The sequence below is a fragment of the Macaca thibetana genome, chromosome 19 (assembly GCF_024542745.1).
Source record: "Macaca thibetana thibetana isolate TM-01 chromosome 19, ASM2454274v1, whole genome shotgun sequence".
In the NCBI taxonomy this organism is placed as follows: Eukaryota; Metazoa; Chordata; class Mammalia; order Primates; family Cercopithecidae; genus Macaca; species Macaca thibetana.
Genome location: NC_065596.1, coordinates 10002823 through 10019035, shown reverse-complemented (window position 1 = coordinate 10019035; position 16213 = coordinate 10002823). Strand labels below are relative to the sequence as shown.

The 16213-nt window shown below is 58.0% G+C and overlaps 2 protein-coding genes across 4 annotated transcripts in view; one reads left to right on the top strand and one right to left on the bottom strand.

Moving 5' to 3' along the window:
- Positions 1–10321, top strand: part of PKN1 (protein kinase N1) — a 40246-nt gene extending 29925 nt beyond the window's left edge. For all 3 annotated transcript variants that reach the window (XM_050769919.1, XM_050769918.1, XM_050769920.1), the window contains 13 exons: positions 2882–2957; positions 3043–3184; positions 3275–3368; positions 6058–6137; positions 6218–6293; positions 6380–6471; positions 7828–8004; positions 8238–8300; positions 8399–8475; positions 8650–8792; positions 9045–9152; positions 9241–9321; positions 10052–10321. In XM_050769919.1, coding sequence (XP_050625876.1) covers positions 2882–2957; positions 3043–3184; positions 3275–3368; positions 6058–6137; positions 6218–6293; positions 6380–6471; positions 7828–8004; positions 8238–8300; positions 8399–8475; positions 8650–8792; positions 9045–9152; positions 9241–9321; positions 10052–10255 — 1413 coding nt within the window. In that variant the 3' untranslated portion in view covers positions 10256–10321. The remainder of the gene's footprint in view (positions 1–2881; positions 2958–3042; positions 3185–3274; positions 3369–6057; positions 6138–6217; positions 6294–6379; positions 6472–7827; positions 8005–8237; positions 8301–8398; positions 8476–8649; positions 8793–9044; positions 9153–9240; positions 9322–10051) is intronic.
- Positions 10322–10924: 603 nt separating this feature from the next.
- Positions 10925–13807, bottom strand: PTGER1 (prostaglandin E receptor 1). The gene is made up of 3 exons (XM_050769948.1): positions 13734–13807; positions 11852–12810; positions 10925–11291 (listed from the first exon to the last, which is right to left on the bottom strand). The coding sequence occupies exons 2-3, from the start codon at positions 12791–12793 to the stop codon at positions 11025–11027; spliced, it is 1209 nt and encodes a 402-aa protein (XP_050625905.1). The 5' UTR covers positions 12794–12810; positions 13734–13807; the 3' UTR covers positions 10925–11024.
- Between the last annotated feature and the right edge of the window lie 2406 nt (positions 13808–16213).

Below are 16213 nucleotides of genomic sequence, written 5' to 3'. Positions count from 1 at the left end.
CATCCTTTATCCATTGATAGATATACCTATATTATCTATCTGTCTTATCTATGTATCCATCTATATTACCTATTTATCTAATCCATCTATCCATTTATCTATCTCTCTATATATTATCTATCAACCAATCTATTTTTCCATGCATCCGTCTCTATTATCTGTCAGTCATCTTATCCATCAATCTTATATATGCATCATCCATCCATCCATCTCTATATATTTCTCTCTATATACATCTACCCATTCCTCTATCTTTATCTATCCCTCTCTATCTGTGCCTCTAATTTTTCTCTCTGTAGCTAGATCTATCCATCCATCTATCTATATTATCTATCAACTAATCTATCTTTCCATTTACCCATCTGTCTATATTATCTATCCATATTATCTATCTATCCATCTATATTATCTATCATCTTATCCGTCCATCCATTTATCTTATCTATGCTTATCCCTCTATCCATCCATCTCTGTATATTCCTCTATCTCTATTTGTATCTACCCATTCCTCTCTCTGGCTCTATCTATCCCCGTCTATATCTATCTGTTCCTCTCTCTATTTTTCTCTCGATAGCTGTATCTATCTATCCATCCATCCATCCATCCTTCTATCTGTATGTATCCCTGCTTCTATCAGCCTCTCTCTCTTACTCTATCTGTAACTACCCTTCCATCCATGCCCCTCTCTATCTACCTGCATCTATATGTGTCTCTTTCTGTGTCTATTTATCCATCTCTCTATATCCATATCCCCAAGCAGAGGTTCTCCCCTGGTCTGATCATCAAGCACCACTGAAAGAAAGGGGCTGGTCCAGGCACGGTGGCTCACGCCTGTAATCCCAGCACTTTGGGAGGCTGAGGCTGATGGATCATTTGAAGTCAGGAGTTTGAGACCAGCCTGGCCAACATGGTGAAACCCCGTCTTTACCAAAAATACAAAAATTAGGCTGGGTGTGGTGGCTCACGCCTGTCATCCCAGCACTTTGGGAGGGTCAGGCAGGCAGATCACCTGAGGTCAGGAGTTCAAGACCAACCTGGCCAACATGGAGAAACCCAGTCTCTACTAAAAATACAAAAATTAGCTGGGCGTGGTAGCACATGCCTGTAATGCCAGTTACTTGGGAGGCTGAGGCAGGCAGAAGAATCGCTTGAATCGGGGAGGTGGAGGTTGCAGTGAGCCAAGATCGCACCACTGCACTCCAACCTGAGCAACAGAGTGAGGCTCTGTCTCAAAAAAAAAAAAAAAAAAAAGCTGGGCATGGTGGTGGGTGCCTGTAACCCCAGCTACTCAGGAGACTGAGGCAGGAGAATCTCTAGTGTCTGGGAGGTGGAGGTTGTGGTGAGCCCAGATTGCGCCACTGCACTCCAGCCTGGGCAACAGAATCTCAAAAAAAAAAAAAAAAAAAAAAAAAGGGAACTTTCTGCAGCTCTGTTGTTGATGTACCCACAGTGGCTGAGTTCTGTTGTAGATGGAAATGTTCTCTCTCTGAAACGCAACCCGTGCGACCAGGGAACCAAAGTTTGGTTTTTTTTTTTTTTTTTTTTGTTTTTTGAGACGGAGTCTCGCTCTGTCGCCCAGGCTGGAGTGAGTGGCGCGATCTCGGCTCACTGCAAGCTCCGCCTCCCGGGTTCACGCCATTCTCCTGCCTCAGCCTCCCGTGTAGCTGGGACTACAGGCGCCCGCCACCACGCCCGGCTAATTTTTTGTATTTTTAGTAGAGATGGGGTTTCACCGTGTTAGCCAGGATGGTCTCGATCTCCTGACCTCGTGATCCACCCACCTCAGCCTCCCAAAGTGCTGGGATTACAGGCGTGAGCCACCACGCCCGGCTCAAAAAGTTTTAATTTCACTGACATTTTCACTAATTTAAATTTAAATCGCCACATGTGAAACCGTACCAGACACTGCAGTTCTGTGACTTCGGCATCTTCTAGAAATTGTGTTGGAGTTGGGAGAATTAAACTTGACGGGTGACTTCCGTAGATGGGTGGGCACCAGCGTTGCCTGGGGACTTGTTGAAATATTGAGTGCTTTAAGGCCGGGCGCAGTGGCTCACGCCTATAATCCCAGCACTTTGGAAGGCCACAGTGGGCAGATCACTTGAGCCCGGGAGTTTAGGACCAGCCTGACCAAGATGGTGAAACTCCGTCTCTACAAAAAATACAACTATTTGCCAGGCATGGGGGTGTGTGCCTGTAGTCCCAGCTACTCAGGAGGCTGAGGTGGGAGGATCGCTTGAGCCCGGGAGGTGGAGGCTGCAGTGAGCCGAGATTGCACTACTATACTCCAGCCTGGGCAATGGAGCAAGACCCTGTCTAAAAAAAATTATCTATCTATCTATCTATCTATCTATCTATCTATCTATCTATCTATCTGTATAGATGTATCTCTCTCTCACACACACACACACACACACACACACACACACACACACACACACAGAGCGCGCTTCCTCCACTCCGTGTTTCTGGCTCAGTAGGTCAAAGGGGGGGCCTGGAAACCTGCGTTTCTAGCAAGTTCCCAGGTGTTGCTGCTACTGCAGGTCTGGGGTCTGGGAGCACATGTGGGGAATCGGGGTGTGGGATGGTGTGGCGTCCGTTTGTGGTCGCTGTCTGTCAGTCTTGTTGGATCAGATGCTCTCCCCACCTCTAGAAGGGGACCCGGTTGTCTGCTTCTTGCTTTTCCAGGACGTCCCTTCAGGAGGGGAGCCGTGGGTGGCACTGATGGCCTCTTCATTGTCACCTGGTACTCGGGTTGAATCTGATGCCACCTGACCAGAACCCCACTGGGGCGTGCACACCCGTGCTCCTAGGGGCTTCCTTACCAAGCTGTCTGCCTGCAGGTGGGCAGGGGTCCTCACCGTTTGGTCCCTTCCCCCAGGTCACCTTCCGCAACCCTGTCATTGAGAGGATTCCTCGGCTCCGACGGCAGAAGAAAATTTTCTCCAAGCAGCAAGGTGAGAGGGTGCTCCAGGCCTCCTGGGGGAGAGGCCGGGGTCCTGGGAGTGTCATGGAGGGTGATGCCTGCCGCCGTCCCCCCAGGGAAGGCGTTCCAGCGCGCTAGGCAGATGAACATCGACGTCGCCACGTGGGTGCGGCTGCTCCGGAGGCTCATCCCCAATGCTACGGGCACAGGCACCTTCAGCCCTGGGGCTTCTCCAGGATCCGAGGCCCGGACCACGGGGTAAGGAAGGAGGGCCCCGGGGTCCCGGCCGCCCCTTGAAGCCTGCGAGAGTCCTGGGCCCCAGACACACCCTCCTCTCGTCTGCGGCAGTGACATATCGGTGGAGAAGCTGAACCTCGGCACCGACTCGGACGGCTCACCTCAGAAGAGCTCGCGGGATCCTCCTTCCCGCCCATCGAGCCTGGTGAGGGTCCCTCCTTCTCCCCCGCTAGGCCTGGCCTGGGCAGCGTCAGGGGTCCTGCTCCAGGCTCAGAGACCACTAGGAACTTCCTTGGAGCCCCGCAGCATGTCTGTGGCAGAACCAGGGCCCAGATCTCTATGCTGGTTAAAACCTGTGCCCAGATCTCCATCCTGGTTAACAAACGTCTCATGCCTATAATCTCAGCACTTCTGGGAGGCTGACATGGGAGGATTGCTGGAGCCCAGGAGTTTGAGACCGGCCTGGGCAACACAGTGAGCCACGGTGAGCCATGATCCTGCCCCTGCATGGCAGCCTGGGCTACATAGGGAAATCTTATCTCAAAAAATAAAACAGGCCGGGCGCAGTGGCTCACACCTGTAATCCCAGCACTTTGGGAGGCTGAGGCCAGGAGTTCAAGACCAGCCTGGCCAACACAATGAAACCCCGTCTCTACTAAAAATACAAGAATTAGCCGGGTGCGGTTGTGGGCACCTGTAATCCCAACTACCCGGGAAACTGGGGCAGTTGAACCTGAGAGGCGGAGGTTGCAGTGAGCCAAGATCATGCCAACTGCGCTCCAACCTGGGTGACAGAGCGAGACTCCGTCTCAAAAAATAAAAATAAATAAATAAAACTGTGAGCTCGGGGGCTGGGCCGCCTGGGTTCCCATCCCTGCCCTGCCACCTCTTGGCTCTGCGCTTCACCTCTCTGTGCCTCAGTGCACCGCTTTGCAAAACGAGCATATTTAAAACTCATGTCGATGACAGAGTGATCGAGAGAGTGCTGTGCTCTAGGCAGAGGTTACCGCAAGCTGGGAGCCACAAGGGGACCTGCCGGGTAATGGAAATGTTCCTCGTCTTTATCTAGGTCAGAGGTCAGCATGCATTTTCCGGAAAGGGCCAGAGAGTCAATATTTTTGGCTTTGTGGGCTAGACAGTCCCTGTCTGCTTTGTAGTTTGAAAGCAGCCACAGACGATTTGTACACCATAAGCGTGTCTCTATTCCGGTAAAACCTTATTGGTAGTTCACACGGAAGTTTGAACATCATTGAACTTTCATGGGCAATGAAATATTCTTCCTCTTTTTTTTTTTCCCCCAACGATTTAAAAATGTAAAAATCACTTCACCTGTGGTCCCAGCTACTTGGGAGGCCGAGGCAGGAGGATGACTTGAGTCCAGGAGTTGGAGTCCAGCCTCAACACATGGTGAAACTCCATTTTTTTTTTTTTGAGATGGAGTCTCACTGTGTTGCCCAGGCTGGAGTGCAGTAGTGTGATCTGGGCTTACTGCAGCCTCCACCTCCTGGGTTCAAGGAATTCTCCTGCCTCAGCCACGCGAGTAGCTGGGACTACAAGTGTGCGCCACCACACCTGGCTAATTTTTGTCTTTTTAATAGAGACGGGGTTTCACCTTGTTGACCAGGCTAGTCTTGAACTCCTGACCTCAGGTGATCTGCCCGCCTCAGCCTCCCAAAGTGCTGGGATTATAGGTGTGAGCCACTGCGTCCAGCCACTGCATCTCTTTTAAAAAAAAAAAAAAAAAAAAAGGTGAAAGCTGGCCGGGCGCGGTGGCTCAAGCCTGTAATCCCAGCACTTTGGGAGGCCGAGACGGGCGGATCACGAGGTCGGGAGATCGAGACCATCCTGGCTAACACGGTGAAACCCCGTCTCTACTAAGAAATACAAAAAAACACTAGCCGGGTGAGGTGGCAGGCGCCTATAGTCCCAGCTACTCGGGAGGCTGAGGCAGGAGAATGGCGTGAACCCGGGCGGCGGAGCTTGCAGTGAGCCGAGATTGCGCCACTGCACTCCAGCCTGGGCGACAAAGCGAGACTGTCTCAAAAAAAAAAAAAAAAATTTAAAAATTTAAAAAAAAATAAAAAAATTAAAAATGGACATTGTCGAGCCAGGCATGATGGGACTTGTAGTCCCAGCTACTCGGGAAGCTGAACAATTCTGTAATCCCAGCACTTTGGAGGCTGAGGCGGGTAGATCACCTGAGGTCGGGAGTTCGAGACCACCCTGACCAACATGGAGAAACCCCATCTCTACTAAAAATATAAAAAATTAGCCTGGCTTGGTGGTGCATGCCTGTAATCTCAGCTCTTTGGGAGACTGAGGTAGGAGAATCACTTGAACCCGGGAGGCGGAGGTTGCAGTGAACGGAGATCGTGCCATTGTACTCCAGCCTGGGTAACAAGAATGAAACTCAGTCTCAAAAAAAAAAATTAGCTGGGTGTGGTGGTGTAAGCCTTTAGTCCCACCCCCTACCTTCAGGAGGTGAAGGTAGAGTTGAAGGCTGCACTAAGCTATGACTGTGCCACTGCACTCCATCCTGGGCGACAGAGCAAGACTCTGTCTCTAAAAAAAAACAAAAAAGAAAATTCGGGCTGGGCGTGGTGGCTCACGTCTGTAATCCCAGCACTTTGGGAGGCCGTGGTGGGTGGATCACCTGAGGTCAAGAGTTCCAGACCAGCCTGGCCAACATGGTGAAACCCCATCTCTACTAAAAGTACAAAAATTAGCCAGGCGTGGTGGTGCAGGCGTGTGGCTGGAGGAGAGTGAGTGAGGGGCCGCATGGGAGGAGAGGTGAGGACAGAGAGGTGGGGGGCAGATCTTGCAGGGCCTCAGAGGCTGTTGTGGTTATGAGGGCATCTCTGACTCCCCTTACTCTGGCCTCTTCTCCGCCACAGAGCTCCCCGATCCAGGAATCCTCCATCACTCCCAAGCTGCCTTCGGAGACCCAGGAGACCCCAGGCCCCGCCCTGTGCAGGTGACACCACTCCCCGGCCCCCTGCCCACCACCCACCCCTGCCTGCTGTCCTTGTCCTCACCAGTGGCCTCTCTCCACAGCCCTCTGAGGAAGTCGCCTCTGACCCTTGAGGATTTCAAGTTCCTGGCGGTGCTGGGCCGGGGTCACTTTGGGAAGGTGAGGTGGAGGGCAGGGGATTGGGAGACACCCCCCCCAGGTCCCTGGCTGGCCACTAAAGCCACCCCTGCCCACTGTGGTTCCAGGTGCTGCTCTCCGAATTCCGGCCCAGTGGGGAGCTGTTCGCCATCAAGGCTCTGAAGAAAGGGGACATTGTGGCCCGAGACGAGGTGGAGAGGTGGGGACCTGCCGTGGTCCTCTGGGGACCTCTGTCTTCTCTTTTGGGAAATGACAGAGCAGTTCTCTCCTTGGAGCTGCAAGGAGAGTGACTCATAGTGGTCACTAATGCCAGGCACGGTGGCTCTCGCCTGTAACCCCAGCACTCTGGGAGGCCGAGGCAGGTGGATCACTTGGGCTCAGAATTTCAAGACCAGGCTGGGCAACATGGCGACACCCCCATCTTTACAAAACATACAAAATAATTAGCTGAGTGTGGTGGTACGTGCTTGTAGCCCCAGCTACTCATGAGGCTGAGATAGGAGGATCACCTGAGCCCAGTAGGTCAAGGTTGCAGTGAGCTGAGATCACACCGCTGCACTCCAGCCTGGGCAACACAGTGAGACCCTGTCTCAGAACAAATAAGTCACTAATACCTACTAGCCTAATACCAAGATAATAATAGCTCTTATAAAAGTTATTCGTTTGTTCCTCCATGTTGCCCTATAAGGTAAATACTGATGGCACAGAGAGGTTGAGCAATTTACCCAAGGTCACACAGCCAGTAAGCAGCAGGTCCAGGATTCAAAGCTAGAGACTCAGGTTCTGAAGCCTGTGCCCTTCGTGGTGCAAACATACTGCCTCTGCTTTGGGGACAGGATCCTGGGTTCAAATCTCACATCTGCAGCATGGGCTTGGAGATCCTGGGGAGGTCACTTCTCCCTTCAGAACCTCAGCCTCTTTGCCAGGCACTGTGGCTTACGCCTGTAATCCCAGCACTTTGGGAGGCCGAGGTGCATGGATCACCCGAGGTCAGGACATCGAGACCAGTATGGCCAACATGGTGAAACCCCGTCTGTACTAAAAATACAAAAATCAGCCGGGTGTGGTAGTGGGCCTCTGTAGTCCCACCTATTTGGGAGGCTGAGGCAGGAGAATCACTTGAACCCAGGAGGCAGAGGTTGCAGTGAGCCAAGATCGCGCCACTGCACTCCAGCTTGACTCTGTCTCAAAAAAAAAAAAAAACCCCTCTTGATGTGGAGAAGCGGAGTGCTGCTGCCTTCCACACACACGGTTGTCAGGTGCTGTCTACACAGTGCCTAACCCCTCTAAACATTCGGTACAGGCACTGAGATTGTCCTTGGTCTTCCCAGCATTCTTTTGATAATCAGGAACCCAACTCAGAAACAAGTAAAGAAATGTATTGGTCTGCATCAGAAAAGTCCAGGAGTGTGCTGCCTTCAGGCATGGCTGTATCCAGGTGCTGAGATGACATTTCTCAGTTCTGCTTCCCTCTGTATGGGCTTTGCTTGCCGTCTGGGAGTTGGGGATAAGCGGCGGCCATGGTCTCTGACTTCTGTCCCCCACCCCTCCCCAGCCTGATGTGTGAGAAGCGGATCTTGGCGGCAGTGACCAATGCGGGACATCCCTTCCTGGTGAACCTCTTTGGCTGTTTCCAGACACCGGAGCACGTGTGCTTCGTGATGGAGTACTCGGCCGGTGGGGACCTGATGCTTCACATCCACAGCGACGTGTTCTCTGAGCCTCGTGCCGTGTGAGCCTGGCCCCCCGGCCCGGGCCCCGCCTCCCTCCACAGCGTCTGACATTTCAGTCCCCTCGAGAGGCTGGCAGCCTGCTTCTCACCCCTCCACCCTCAGGCCTTGCTTCCCCCAGCCTCCCAGAGCTTTGGGGAGACTGGGGGGGCTTTTGAGGTTGTGGGAACCAGGCTTATGTGACCCTCCCTGCTTGCAGGGTGGCCCCACCCCTCAGCAGCCTCTCTCTCTGCAGCTTTTATTCCGCCTGCGTGGTGCTGGGCCTACAGTTTCTTCATGAACACAAGATTGTCTACAGGTGTGTGTGTGCGCGCGCATGCATGTGCACACTGCCCGTTGTGGGGACAGGGCCCAGACCCCCGCTCATCCCTCTTTCCATCCCCCAACCCCCAACAGGGACCTGAAGTTGGACAATTTGCTTCTGGACACCGAGGGCTACGTCAAGATCACAGACTTTGGCCTCTGCAAGGAGGGTGAGGGACTGGCCTCGGGATTAGACAAAGGAGCGGGAAGGAATGGGGTCCCTAACCCTACTTGGGGTACCCCCCACCCTGACCCTGGGACAGGGCTGGCTGTGTGGACAACCCCACATTGGGCTGAATGACTCCTCTGGCCCCCATAACCTCACATGGCCTTGCTGTCCCCAGGGATGGGCTATGGGGACCGGACCAGCACATTTTGTGGGACCCCGGAGTTCCTGGCCCCTGAGGTGCTGACGGACACTTCATACACGCGGGCTGTGGACTGGTGGGGGCTGGGTGTGCTGCTCTACGAGATGCTGGTTGGCGAGGTGAGACCCCACCCCTGTGTGTCTCGGATCTCACTGGAAACTGCGTGTGCCCTAGGGTGGGATCCAAGTCTGCCTCCACCAAGTGCTGTGTGACTGAGGGCTGCTCTGGCTCCCTGGCCTCAGTTTCCACCTCTATAAAATGGGACATTTCCCTGCCCGAGTTAGCCAGCACCCAAGAGCTGCAGCAGGCCGGGCTGGGTTTGGAGCAGCCAGAGGAGAGGCCCCATTCACCCCGGGCCTCCCTCTCCCCAGTCCCCATTCCCAGGGGATGACGAGGAGGAGGTCTTCGATAGCATCGTCAACGATGAGGTCCGCTACCCCCGCTTCCTGTCCGCCGAAGCCATCGGCATCATGAGAAGGGTGAGGACCCCTGACGTGGGGCAGGCCTGGGGAGGGGCACTGGGGCCCAGAAGGGGACAGATCCTGACACAGTGCTCCTTCCTCCAAGCTGCTGCGGAGGAACCCAGAGCGGAGGCTGGGATCTAGCGAGAGGGATGCAGAAGATGTGAAGAAACAGCCTTTCTTCAGGGTGAGGTTCCCCACAAGGACCTCAGTGACCCCGGCCCTCCCCCCGGTGCCGATTCATCACCCCACACCCGACGTCCCCCAGGCCTAGCCGCTTTGCCTCAAAGGCCTCGTTGCACCTCCAGGGCAACATCGTCACCTCCTTTGACACCCCGATTTCCCTCCTCCACTTTTGTTCCCCCCAGGGACCCTCCTAATCCCACATCTCCACTTTCCTCCGCCTCTTTTTTTTTTTTTTTTTTTTTTTTTTTGAGCCAGGGTCTCACTCTGTTGCCCAGGCTGGAATGCAGTGGCTCAATCTCGGCCCACTGCAACCTCCGCCTCCCAGATTCATGCGATTCTCCTACCTCAGCCTTCTGAGTAGCTGGGATTACAGGCACACACCACTCCACCACAGCTGGCTAATTTTTGTATTTTTAGTAGAGACGGGATTTTGCCACTTTGGCCAGGCTGGTCTTGAACTCCTGGCCTCAAGTGATCCTCCCACCTCAGCCTCCCAAAGTTCTGGGATTACAGATGTGAGCTACCACGCCTGGCCTCCACTGTTTCTTAATCCCGCTTCTCCACCAGGCTATCGCAGGTGATCCCTCCTGAGCCCCAGTCCCCCCACCCCACTTTTCCCTATATGATGACTCCTCTCCGGGGTCCCCAAGCCCTAGGACTGGTCCCCACTGCAGCACGCCCCCTCCTCAGCCTCCCAGGCTGACCCTCCCCTCCGCTTCCCTCCCCTGCAGACTCTGGGCTGGGAAGCCCTGTTGGCCCGGCGCCTGCCGCCGCCTTTTGTGCCCACGCTGTCTGGCCGCACCGACGTCAGCAACTTTGACGAGGAGTTCACCGGGGAGGCCCCCACACTGAGCCCGCCCCGTGACGCGCGGCCCCTCACAGCCGCGGAGCAGGCGGCCTTCCTGGACTTCGACTTCGTGGCGGGGGGCTGCTAGCCCCCTACCCTGCCCCTACCCCTGCCCAAGAGCTGTTAGTTTTTAAAAAGGCCTTTGGGATTTGCCTGATCCATGCATCTTGCGTGTCTTCTTGTGTGCAAGTCATTGGCGGTGGGGGTGTGCTTGGAGGTGTGGACGTTTGGGGGGCAGGTGGCTGGTTGGTCGTGGGAGTCTCCAGTGATGGGGGTGTCATTTAAAGAGGATCAAGGGGCGGCGTGGACTCGGAGCTGTTCTTATGGGGGGGGAGCGTGGGTAAGCTGAGATGGGAGGCGGTCGGTATTGTGTTGGGGGCGCCCAGGGACATGGGGCAAAATGGTTTGGGGACAGGGTTTTGGTGCTGTATTGGAAGAACTCAAAGCCACAGTGAGCAGAATGGTTTCGGAAGTCCGTTAGGGCGGTGGCAAGGTCAGGAAACGCCCCCCACACCCTCTCGCTCTGCTCCCAGCACAGCCCCAGCCCCCGCCGCCCGCACGGTGCGCTTGCTCCTGCGGCTACGGCGCCCACGGTCAGGCACCCTCGAGCCTCCTAGAACCGCGCCCCGGTGTCTCCGCGCCATCTTGTGGTAGGCCCCGGAACTGCACCCACCCTGGAAGCGCACTTGGCGCCTCTGCTGCCCCTTGCGCGGCCCCAGTGGATGCCGAAGCCCCGACGGGACTCACCGCTCTGTCTGGGCTCGTAGAATGGCTTTTTATTCCTCAAAGGCTCTTCGCCGCGCACCTGGGCCCGGCCCCAGGGTGGGTTGGCTTCGTCGTTGGGCCTCCGGTTGTGCTTAGAAGTAGCTGAGGCCGCTGTGCCGGGAGCTGCGCAGCGAGCTGGCCTCCCAGGCGCTCGGGGTTAGGCCCAGCCCCGCGGGGCCGCCCTTGGCCCCGGCCCTCGGGGGCAGGAAGCGAAGCAGTTGGCGCAGCACGGCCTGGCGCAGCAGGATGTACACCCAAGGGTCCAGGATCTGGTTCCAGGAGGCAAGGCGCACGGCCAGGAACAGTGGCCGCTGCAGGGAGGTAGAACTCCAGCCCCCGACGGCCAGCGCCACCAACACCTGCGGGGGAAGCCGGTGTGAGCCGTTTGGCGGGCGCAGGCGCAGGGGGGGCGCAGGGATGGTGGGGGCGTGGCTGGAAGGTAAAAGCCTGGGAGGAGGGGCGAGCCGTCGCAGGCAGGGTAAATGGGGATCCAGGTGGGAAGGGGATGCGGAAAAAAAGGAGGGAGGCAAAGAAACAAACGCCTTCAGTGGGTGGGGGCTCCGGCCGGAGAGGAGTCTCAGGTGTCCCGGAAAGAGGAAAAACGAGGGGGTTGGGTGAAAGGACTAGGGAATGAAGCGCGGGGGCTTATAATGGTTGGGCAGGAGAGGAGGCTTGTGTGGGTCGGGGTGCGCTACAAAGACCCCAAAAAGGAAGAAGAGAGGGGGGCTAGGAGGAAGGATGGCAGGTCAGATGGAGAAGGCCATGCTGGCTTTTGGGGCAGGTGGGATGGGGCCTCCAGGGGCCGGGGCCTTGGTTGGGTCCAGGAGGGAGGCCCAAGGTGTCCTGGGACGACCAAGGGCGGAGGGTGTTGAGAGGGAGCGGGAAGAAGCGTGGCTCGAGGGGCCGGTGCGCCCCTCACCAGCATTGGGCTCCAGCAGATGCACGACACCACCATGATACCGACAAGCTGGCCCACCATCTCCACGTCGTGGCTGCGAGCTCTGCGTGCCGAGCCGCGGCTCTGGGAGCCGCCAAAGGCTGTGGAGGCTGAAGCGATGGATGAGGCGGACGAGGCGGAGGCCGAGCGGGGTCCGCGCGCCCCCCAGCGACGCCGGCTGTCGGGGCCCGAGGCCGGGGGAGGCCCTCGGGAGCGGCGTCGCCAGCGGGCGCGTAGCAGGGCCAGGCCGCTGAGCGTGTTGCACACCAGCGCGGCGAGGAGAGCGACCAGGCCGAGGCCGGCAAAGAGGCCGGCGAGCAGTGCCTGGCGCCAGCCGCCCGAGGGACCCAGGCCGATGAAGCACCACGTGCCCGGGTACTGCAGCTCGTAGCGGCCCACGCGCGCCAGCGGTAGCAGCGCGACGGCTAAGGCCACCGCAGCTACCGCGGCCAGCGCCAGGCGCGCGCGGGAGACCGAGACCCGCGCGGCGTGGAGCAGCGGCCGCGTGACGCCTACGCAGCGCTCCACCGCCATGCCGCAGCCCAGCAGCAGCGGGCACAGGCCGAAGAAGACCATGCAGCCGCCCAGGAAGTGGCAGGCCCCGCCGGCCGGAGCGCGCCCCGCAGTGTACAGGCGCAGCACTAGCGCGCCCGGGATCACGTGGCCTGCCAGGTCGGTGGCCAGCAGGCTGGCCACGAACAGCAGGAAGGTGGCGGCCGAGCGGCGGCGTCGCAGGCGGCCCGCGGCCTGCGCCAGCAGCGCCAGCGCCAGCAGGTTGGACACAGCGCCCAGCGTCATGGAGAAGATGGGCAGCGCGGGCGAAGCGCCCGACGGCGGCACAGCCGACGCGTTGGGGACCCAGGGCGCCGCGCATGTGGTCGCCTCGCCCGCCAGGCTCAGGTTGAGGGGCCCGCAAGGGCTCATGTCAGGCGCCGGGAGTGCTGGGTAGAGGAGAAGAGGGCAGAGTGAGGCTGGCTGGGCCCGGGCGGGGACCAGCCCACGGTGCCATCTCAGAACATCAGGCCCGTTTGACTCCCTGGCGTTCTCAGGCAGCCCCTCTGCCCATGGCAACTCCAAATGACCTGGCCACTCCATTTGGAAACCCTCCTCCCTCTCTTTTGCTTCTCACCGCCCCATCTCCTGCTCCAGGGCCTCCCTCTGTCCCCACTGGCCCCTTCTCTGTCCTTCATGGTTTCCTGCAAGATTCCCCTGAGCCCTGCCCTCAGGCATCTCTGCCAGTGCCTCTGGGCCTCACAGATCCCCCTCTGACCCCCACCTTCCATTTTTACACCGTAGCAAATTCCTGGGGCCTGTGGCTCCATCTGATAGCTGTCACCCATGTCTGCCCCTGTGGTCCTACCTGACTTTCCCCATGTCAGCTTTACTGCAGTCCCATCCTCGAGATACCCCAGCCCCATCTCTACCACCATGGGCACATCTCTACCCACGGTCATGTCCCTGTCCCCCATGGACCCATCTCCGACCCCACATGGCACAGCTACATCTATGGCATGGACGCATCTCTACCCCTGCCCCATGGACCTGCCTCTGATCCACTGTGGTCTCTCGCCAGGCCCCACTGCGATCACCTCTGCCTCACCCTGGCTGCCCACGGTTCCACTCCATGTCCCTGCCCCCAGAGGCCATGACCATCCACTCTTTGATATCCTGGTGGTGAGGGTGGAAAGGGCGGAACTGTCCACCAGGCCAGATGGGAAGGGAGGATGGACAGACGATAAGACAGGGACACACAGATCGGGGGGAAGAGCCCAGGGACACAGGATGGACAGACAGGTGGCCATGGCCCCACCCCTTCATGCCCTCCTCCTCCCCAGCCAGGGACCCTCACGTGCAACCCGCTTACCCAGCACTGCCTGGGATGCGGGGTCCCCATCACCGGCCGCTCAGCCCTGCTGCCCACTGCGCCCTGGCTCTCCGGCAGGCCGCTTCCTCCCTCCCTCTTCCTGGGGCGGCTCCTCGGCTCCTCCCGCCGCCCTTGCTGGCCTCCAGGGGCCGCTCCACCCCGCGCACGCCCGCTTGGGGCCTGGAGTGGCAGGGACCCCCCTCTCTGCTCCTGGCAATGGATGGGGGCCACTCTGGGCCCCAGCGGCTCCCTCCATGAGGAGGGAGGCTCCCTGGAGTCGTTCTGGCCCCCTGTGACCCCCTCCTCCCAGCAGGGCGGGAGTAGCCCCCTTCCCCCGAGGCTCGGGCCTCTTGCCTCATTAATAAAGTGGATAAAATCTAAACACTGGAAAATGTGAGTGTCGTCTGGGGCAGGCTGGGGCAGCTGCAGGGGGTGCCACTGCCCCCCTCCCTAGAGCTTTGGGACTAGGGGGGCTAACTCCAATTCTTTGGGGGCAGCAATGCCCCCCTGCCCTGCTAAAGCCTTCATGGACATTGGGGTAGGTGCTGGTGGGCAGGGCCTTGGGCAGACTGGCTTGGGTCAGGCCCAGCCTGGCCAGGGGATCCGGCTACTATTTATATAGGGGCTTAAGCCCCGGCTAGGGCCACAGCGAGTCATATCCTGGGAGGCGAGAGGAGGCGGCTGAAAGGGGGCAGGGGAACCAGGAGGCCTGGCGACCTGGGGACTCTCCCCAGTGTCTGGCTCCTGCTTTAAGATGGGCTGAGTGACACCTGGGACACACGTCCTAAGCCACAAAGACGCGCCTTCTGCCCTGGGTAGGGCCACGCTGGCGGCCTCACACCCTAAGACAATCCCGTCACTTACCACTCAGTTTCATCCTGTCCCCATCTCAGCACAGCCAGCTTGCTGCCACCACATCCCTGAACTCAGGGTCTTACCCCCAGCGCCGGGACACACCCAGAGTTACTGCCTCAATTCCAGCCCCTCCCCTCAACACCCCAAAATGCAGCCCTCTGAGATGACCACCCACATCACCCTCCTTAGTGCTGGGAAACAGGGTCTCACTTGGCATCGAGAGACAGATACACGTGCGCGCGCACACACACACATTGCCAAAACTGCCCCTGGTCACACTCCGTATGACTTGTAATGACCCCCCAACAATCCCAGATAGGCCCCGCCGGCACACTCCGTACACCTAAGGCACAAGAAGTGACACCCCCTGCCCCTGGACACCAGAGACCTAGCTGGCCACCCCCACCCTCACCCCAAAACAGCAACGCCCTGAGACATACACACCTGCATCCCTAGACACCTCGAGACCTAGCCAGCACCCCCACCCAGGAAACAGCAATACCCTGAGACATACCCTAACACCCCTGAACACCCCGAGACCTAGCCAGGCACCCCTCCTTGCCCCAGAAACAACAGCACCCTAAGACACACACACCCACATCCCAGGACACCCTGACACAGTCACTCCATTGCACTCCCCACCACCAGACACTGCCAGTTACACCTGCGGTTGCCCTGGAACACAGAGCCAGTGATCACATTCCTCACCCACAACACAGCCCTCCCTCACCGCGTCACGAGCCATCAACACTCTGATAAGATGCACAGTCCTACCCAACCCCCGAGATGCACAGAGCCACACCTTCACCACCACAGCCGGCTCCCAGCACAGACACCCAAGGAGCCCACAGGTGCTCAGGTCTGCCCCGAGTCACCAGGACAGTGGCTCCCCTACTCCACCCGGGTCTGCACACCAACACCCAGCCCCGAGGGTCTTCCCTTTTTCCCCCCTTCCCCTCTTCCTGGTGGCCCAGTGCCAGCCTGCCTATTGGAACGAGGATTGCAAGCTGGCCTCAGACTTCCCCACAGCCTCTCGGCTCACCCCCAAACATTCCTGTGGGGCCCTGTGGCCCAGCATCCCTTGCTTCAATCCCTTCCCTTGTCTCCAGGTCTGGCCAGGGTCCCACCCCGCCTTTCCCTGATCACCCTCAATCCTTGAAGATGAGTGGGTTGTCAAAACAAGTATGCCGGGTTTAGTAAGCAGGGTGCCCCATGGATGCCTGCATGTCCAGCATTGGGCCGCGTGGGGTGGGGGCTGCATCGTGTCTGCCCCCAACTTCCCGGTGTAGGGGTGGGGCTCTGGCAGGCCTGAGGTTCCATCTATTTCCAAGCCAAGTTTCAATGCCCTGGTACTCCCCCCAGTCCAGGGGTTGTCACCGGCTGCAGACGGCAGCCTTGTGAAGCTCCAGGGGGCGGGAGGCCTTGTGGGAGAGGGGGCAGGATTTGAACCCTCAGTAGTCCAGGAAGCTCTGGCCCTGCCTGGAAGCCTGGTGGCCTGCAGCCAGAAGGAACAGTGGGAGGGGGCAGGCGGCCTGGTGCCAGCTCCTAATTCAATTTGGAGCCTGCGGAAGATGGATTTCAGCTGCTGAATTCTTTCTCAGCCCCGACCCTCCCCCTCTCCCACC

Bases quoted from the DNA above. Each gene is read 5' to 3' on its own strand.
- PTGER1 (XM_050769948.1), bottom strand. From the start codon at position 12,793: ATGAGCCCTTGCGGGCCCCTCAACCTGAGCCTGGCGGGCGAGGCGACC. The intron at 11,292-11,851 runs GTGAGGGGCGCA...CTTCCCCCGCAG, and splicing joins TCTGCTGGAGCCCAATGCTG to GTGTTGGTGGCGCTGGCCGT.